The sequence below is a fragment of the Protopterus annectens genome, chromosome 17.part0 (assembly GCF_019279795.1).
Source record: "Protopterus annectens isolate FY-2018-M chromosome 17.part0, PAN1.0, whole genome shotgun sequence".
Taxonomy (NCBI): domain Eukaryota; kingdom Metazoa; phylum Chordata; order Ceratodontiformes; family Protopteridae; genus Protopterus; species Protopterus annectens.
The window spans coordinates 387682817-387690316 of NC_056751.1; the positions used below are offsets into that span (position 1 = coordinate 387682817).

The 7500-nt window shown below is 37.0% G+C and overlaps 1 protein-coding gene across 10 annotated transcripts in view; it reads left to right on the forward strand.

The window, feature by feature from the left end:
• OSBPL5 (oxysterol binding protein like 5) overlaps positions 1–7500 on the forward strand; it is a 1550034-nt gene that overhangs the window by 1203612 nt on the left and 338922 nt on the right. For all 10 annotated transcript variants that reach the window (XM_044059004.1, XM_044058998.1, XM_044059002.1 and 7 more), the window contains one exon: positions 6755–6851. In XM_044059004.1, the coding sequence (XP_043914939.1) occupies positions 6755–6851 (97 nt within the window). The remainder of the gene's footprint in view (positions 1–6754; positions 6852–7500) is intronic.

The following is a 7500-nucleotide window of genomic DNA, read 5'->3' on the forward strand; positions in this document are numbered from 1 at the left end:
TCCGTGCCTTGCATTCCATTTTTCTTGGTTTCTCCTTGTTTAGCCTGGTGAGTGGAACATCAGTGTGCCTGGTTAAAGAGTCACCTATGACTAGAGTGTTGGGTAAGTTATGCCTTATGGGCTGTAGTTGAGTGGCACACTGAGTTTGCAGGCTGTGTGTCATTCTGGTTGTGTTGGGGGGGGGGTGGAGGTTGCTTGTGTTTCTGCTTTGGAGGTCTCGGTTGTTTGGTCAGATTTTTATTGAGAGCCTCCCCGAATGTAGGTGTGTATTTTGTGTTTCTGTGTATGTGTTTTGGTGGTGTAGGTTTTGAGGGACTATGTGATGTGTGTGGTGTGGTGCAAGTGTTTACCTTCTCCTCTTGACTGTCTAGTCCAGTCTTCGGTGAAGAGAGCTTTGCTTCCAGTTTGGCTATATAAATGCATCTCTCACAGATTGTAGTGTTGGGTGGTAGGAGGAGAGGGTTGTCTGTGTACATGAGGCAATTGCTGCATTGCCCCAAGATGCCCAGGTTCATCAGATAGACAGGAGAAAACACCAAGATCTAACCTTTAGACATGCCTGGATAGGTGCTTATTTATTAAGTACTAAAAACTGTTTTCCTCTAGACAAGTGAGGAAAGTTAAGTGCTGTAGTAATTTGTAGCTTATTTAGTGTTTACGAGTTCCGAACAAGTGCTGAGCTCAAAGAAACAGATTTGAGTGTTAAAACTAAAAAGCTGGCTAGTTGCATGGGAAAATTTGAAGAGCAGACTTTATGGCACCAGGAATAGTTTAACCCTAGTTAAGTGTGGGGGGGTAAGCTCAGGAGCTTACAAACAGTCCTGGATACAGCAAATCTGTATATGGACTAGACTTGTTACAGGAAAGGGGGCAAACAAGCTTAGATTTATTTTTTTAATAAAGTGGAAATGGAGAAAGCTGGAACAGAAGTTAATTCAAGGTTAAGAATCTGAGTGAGTTGGCCTTCACAAATGTTCTCTGTTAGATTGAATGAACTAATTACACTAGACTGGGAGGACTGTCACAGATCAAATATGCAGTATGGGCGGGCAACTGCAAAGCCACCAAGTATAAGAACACCACAACAATAAGGAGGGAGGGTGGGAAACTATTACAGCTACTAGCTGTAGCCACTAAATGAAAGTTGTAAACAGATCAAGGAGCAAGCAGACTCTAGAGAATGCTTTTAACTGCAAACAGACTAGACTAGAACACAGAAACCTCAAAAAATCAAAAATGCACAGAAAAGCACGATAGAGCACTCACAAACAGAAAATGCAACTCTCAGTATGAAAAAGCAGTTTACAGTTAAGTAATTCAGTAAATATGCAATTAGAGTAAAGAAACATCTAGCAATGAAAAATACAGTTAAAACAGTATGAAACAGTACATAAATGCAGTGAAACAGTAAAAAAAGCTTTATAACAGTGCAAAATGTAATAGATTAACTGTATAGCACAATTATAAGCGTTACAGAAGTGCAATTCAATGAAATAAGTGTAAGAAAGGTGCGCGAAACTACAGAATATTGAACCCGGAAATGTTGAACCTGCGATACTGATGGCATGTTAGGTAAGTGTTATGTTTTTTAAGGGTTGTGGGGAGGGTTTGTGTAGGTACGAGTGTGAGTGTGTCAGTGTTGAGAGTGGTGGTGTTTGTATGTATGTGATGTGTGTTTGTGCAAGGGGGGTGTAGAATGTGTGGTGGTGGGTCTTCTGTCGTTGGGTGTTTAGTGCGACCTCGGAGTTAGTATATATAAGTAGCGGGGGATGGGGGTTGCAGGGGGGCTTGCCACCTGCGTATAGGAAGGGTAGGTGTGTGTTTGTTTGTTTTGTTGTGTTTGTGTGTTTTGTTTTGCTTTGCTGTAATGTCAGGAGGTAGGTGTAGTTGTGTTTGTATGTGTGATGTAGTGTTTTGTTGACCTTCGCAGTTTTGAATTTCAAAGTTTTGGTTTTCAGGTTTGTGAGTTTTCAGCTTTATAGTGTCAAGATACTGAAATTCAAGATTTCAGTATTTCGAGATTATAAAGTGACTATATATATATATATATATATATATATATATATATATATATATATTTATATGGGAACACTTTAGAAGCTCGAAATACTGAAATCTCAAATTTCAGTATCTCAAGTTCATAAAGTGGAAGGATCAGAAGATCACAACCCCAGAAGCATGAAATTCAAAATCTCGAATGTGGGAGATTTTGAATTAGGGGTTCTGGTGTTGCTCTCTGTTCGTGGATTCAGGTAAATGTTTATGTTTAAGGTTGTTGGGTAAGGGCTGTAGTGTGTGTTATTGTGTGTTGTTACTGTGATGTGTGTGTGCGAGAGGAATGTAGTTTGTGTGGTGGTGGTTTGTGTCAGTGTGTATGTAGTGCGACCTTGGAGTTAGAATATTTAAGTAGGGGGATGTGGGCCCCCTGCATATCATAAGGGTAGGTGTGTGTGCTTATTTAGTTGTATGGGTGTGTTGTAATGGTGTTTGAAAGTGTTGGGAGTTTGAATTTTGCGGTTTTGCGGTTTCGGGATTTAGGGTTTTGTGATTGTGTAGTTTCGGGTATTTGGATTTTCTACTTTATGGGCTCAAGATTCTGTAATTCAAGATTTCAGAATCTCGAGTATATATATATATATATATATATATATATATATATATATATATATGGGTCTATATGACTTGGTCGACAGTTCATATGATCGACTGTTTATTTGGTCGACAGTTCATTTGATCGACAAGCATTTGCCCCCTTCCCCAATGTTGTGTGACCCTGGAGTTGATATATATAGTTAGGGGGGGTGTGGGGGCACAGCCCCCCACATTGGGGGGTGTGGGGGGTGAAGCCCTCACCTAAAATGCTTGTCGATCAAATGAACTGTCGACCAAATAAACAGTCGATCATATGAACTGTCGACCAAGTCATATAGACCCATATATATATATATATATATGGGCTGCCTACACTTACACAAACACACGCACACACACAAAAGCCTTCTAACATATACACACACAACATATAGCTAACAAATGTAACAAGTATTCAGTAGCAGACTGTAGTGTGTCATTTTTAGTATGAGAAACTTATTGTACTTTAATAAACTCTGTACCACGTCCTCAAATGACTCAAAATATTGGCTGCTTAGGGACATTTCCCAGCACAACTGGCATACTTAGTATGTTTGATGACTAGAACACCAGTGTTTGAACTATGTTCATCTAAAGAAGATGTAACAAAAAGATAGACCTACTGTAGTGAATGGCAAGTTCTTTGACAATGTTTCCTTCAGGGACAAAATCTGATCAACATTGTCACAAACTACCTGAATATGTTAATGAAACTTTTGAAAACAATGTCTAAGCATGCTCATAGGTCTCAAAGACTTATTTGTATGGAGCATATTTTGTGAAGATTTGCTGAAACCTTGGGTACTTCTTGGCATACACAGTATGGGTTGGATTAATTTTAAGTCTGTCACTTATTTTTGTTGACCTGTATTTTCCGTTAAGATAAATAAGTATAAAATAGACAAATGTTTGAATTAATTCGTGCAAACCCCTCAGTTTTATATATTGCAGGGTAAGCTGGCATTCTTTATATGTATTGTTTGTTTGCTTGTTTTGAATTCATTATTACTGATAAGTAATGTATGTGCATTATATTATTTTGCCTAATTTCTGCAGATATGGCAAAACATGATGCCATAGTTTTACAAGTGGTAGCCAATAAATACAGGAACTCTCACACAGAAAAATTGAAAAACACCAAAAAAAACATTATTGCTATGAAAATCTAACGAGTTTAGGAATATGTGTTGCATAAAGATGCTAAAGTTATAATAGCACATTTTGCACTGGAGTCATCCAGTTTAATGCCATAGATTCAAAACTTGTATTAAGTTGATAATTGCTTCCTAAAATGCTTCCTAGTTTCTCAGTGGAGAAAACTTTTCTAACAATGTGTCATCTTCTTTCCCATAATGTGTTGCTCCATTGATATTATATTTCCCTCACTTTTCAGTTTGTTACAATAATAATAATGACACAAACTACTTGAATTAATATCTCAGTCTCCACACTTTTATTATTGTCAGTTGTGTCTTCTGCAATCATCTTCCAAATATTTGGGTATTACAACATCTTATAATGTTCCTTATTTCTAGTTTTCATTTGTTTAAATTATTCTAGGGTCTTCAAATTTTATTCATTTTTAGCAGCATTCAGTGCTAAATCATTGCTTCCTCGAATAGCATTTATTTATGCATCAGTATTTCGTACAGGTCAGTATAAACTGTGTTAGTGTTATGTTTTTACATCTTTTCCCCCTGATATTTATTTATAGCATTTTTATTTCATGATCTTTTCACTAGTTAATTCACTGATTTTGTAAATTTTCATTTTTCCTAACTTCCGAATCTTGAGATTTAAGCTTATGTTGCTATTTGAGCTATGTTGCTCCTGTGTCCTGTATAGAAAACGTCTTTGAAATGGCCACTTTCTGTTTAAGTTCCATTTCATCATCTTCACTTTCAGTCACTTATTCAATAAGTGACCCCTCCATTTGCTTTTGGTAAGTTATTAATGAAGTCTATTCTTTATTGAAATCATTAAATAGTTTTTAAGTTATGTTTGTTTTATGTTATGAAAGACGTTTAGTAGTACAATACCATACCCGCTTATCTTACTGACTCCAGAAAACATTGTTTTTATTCATTTGGAGATATTTAGCAAATTTTAGATAATATCCAACTCAGAAAATATAAATCGTGGAAGAAATCTTTTCAAAGTATGGGTGTATGTATATATATATATATATATATATATATATATATATATATATATGTGTGTGTGTGTGTGTGTGTGTGTGTGTGTGTGTGTGTGTGTGTGTCTACATGTGTGTGATAGATGTCAAGGCAGGGCAATTGAAATGATAAAGCAAGTGGAGGTTTAATAACCTTATTTTAAGACAGTAGTAAATCTAAGCTCCTAATTGATTGAAAAGACAGAACAGTATATGCTAATAAAATTAAGTATAACAACAACTCAATAATTATAAAACTATATTTTCCACATCAAAATAATAAAAGATAAAGATGGAAATAAATGTGAAGCTTTTAATAGAGTTATTGTAGGTGGTTATTCGAAATTAGCCAAATACTGCTTTCATCACTGGTCATAATTCAGGAGATGAATCTCTAGTCAAGTATTTTGAAAAAAATATGTGCGTGATTATTGAAAACTGCCAAAATGATGAGCATACATTTAACTGGATGATATTACTGGTGTATCACAACAGCTTTCAATATCTGAACCACAAAAATTCAGTATAGCCCTACCAAAGCCAAACATAAAATATAATTTTGCAGTTTCTCTCTGAGCTAATTTGGAATAGCAACTAGAGTAAAAACATTTCAGGATGAAACAACAAAAGGGCGTAAAGTACTGAGTGAGGAGTCCTCCCTGCATTTTTATAGTCTAGTTACCTATCAAGTTGCAGATCATGTGGTAGGGTGCTAAGGTACATTTTCTCAAAGTATTTTTCAGAATAAATGTAACTTGTTTGCATATCATACCTAAAAAGGTCTTTAGTTTCAGTACCTTTTCCACCTTACCAAAAGAGCAAATAAACAAGCATGCATATAAATATATACACGTTTTATGCACTATTTGAGCACTTTAAGTTATATTTATAGGTATAGTTCTTTATTGTGTGCCATGCCACAGTATTGAGCAAGGAACTCTCTCTACTTTTTTATGCTTTAGTTACCTCTCAAGTTATAAAATCCTAACCATGGAATGTATGAAGTCAGAAGTTCCCTGCATTCCCTCTTAAAACTAGTTTAGCCTATATTCTGAGAATAATTATGTAACTGGGACTTATGACAAGAGAAATGTTTGTCTTGTTTGTCTTTTTGGCTTTTCCCGGTAAGGGGTCACCACAGCGGAACTCCGGTCTGCTAATGATTGGCAGTAGATTTTTGGGGTGCCGAGTTGCCAGCCCGACGCCCAACCTTCAGTGAAGGCAAGCCCATTCACGCATGTCTTTCGGAGGCCACTCAACCATGGGGAGGACATGCAGACTCCACACAGAAGGCACTCCCTGCACACTAGCTGAGAATCAAATGGGAGAACCTCTTGCTGTGAGGCAACAACGCAACTTCTGTACCACCACGGCTTAAACAGAAAATGTATAAGCTAATGTTGAAGTAGCAGTAACAAAAATCTTCATGTGATAGTGATGTCTCTGGTTTGTGTTTTAATTTTTTAAATTTATTTAATAAAAAAATGTTGTTTTTTTTGTGTAAAGCAGTCATGTTTGTGAGATATAAGTTGAGTGACTTGATTATGGTTGTCAGAGTGACAGCCTGGGCACATTGTTATGTCTGGGCACATTGATATTAACTGGTGACAAAGCTTTCTGGCACTTTGTTTCCCCTTGGTGTCCATAATAGTTTAGAACACAGATACTTTTGGTATTTCAACCAGCCAGAAGAGAGCAAAGAAAAAAAAAACTTTGAGTTATCTAAAGTCTTCGTCCCTTCTAAACCTAGTAATTTGAACAGGTGAATAACAGGCACATAGTTTCCATACCTAAGGTTCACTCAGTACAGCTCAGTTTATTACTTTTACTTATAAAAATAGTGTACAAATATTGACCTGAAACTGTTTTGCATTAGCTAATACATGACAAATACAGGTCTCTGTTTGCTACAGACACATCTACTAATGCACTTCTGTTTTTGTTCTACAGGTATCCCATCACCCACCAGTATCAGCCTTCTATGTCACTAATCGAAAGGATGGATTCTGTATCAATGGCAGCATTCTGGCCCGATCCAAGTTTTATGGTAAGGAAAAGCACTTAGTTGATATTTTCAGCTTGAAAGTACAGATGTTTTGCAGATGTACACTCAGGACAGCTGCATTCATTGTCATCTTTACTGAAATGCATTCTGTAAGTAAACCTGTATCTTTCACTACATTTATCTTAGCATTCGGCTAGAAGGGCAATCCTGTTATCTCACTGCAGGCTGCTTGCCCCTTTAGTGATCACAATGATAGTAAAAATAACTTGTGAGCCGTACCATTCATAAAAGGTAAGGCATTTGTCTTGGTTGTCAATAGCAAGAGTCTGATTAACATCTTATTCACCACAGGCTCAGCTGGGATGCAGTAGTTCAAATTGTTGCTACCCTGCTTCTTTGTCCCACTGAGAGAGAATGGGTGGAGGTTTTGTAAGACAGACTTCCAGAAGAGGCCATGGACAATATCTGACAGGCTTCCAGCCTGTCAGGGACTGTACACATATGGGTTTTTACAGAGCATGTTCAGGATAATGCATAGATCTCTTGTTTGCACTTCTGCAACAATAAGGGACATTAAAGCACAGAGTCAAACTAGGGATTTGGATAGGCCTTCGGATGGACCCACCATTTCCAGTCACAAGTGTCTGACTCAAAACGCGGACTCCTTAATATAGACTGTCAAAGGAGCTGT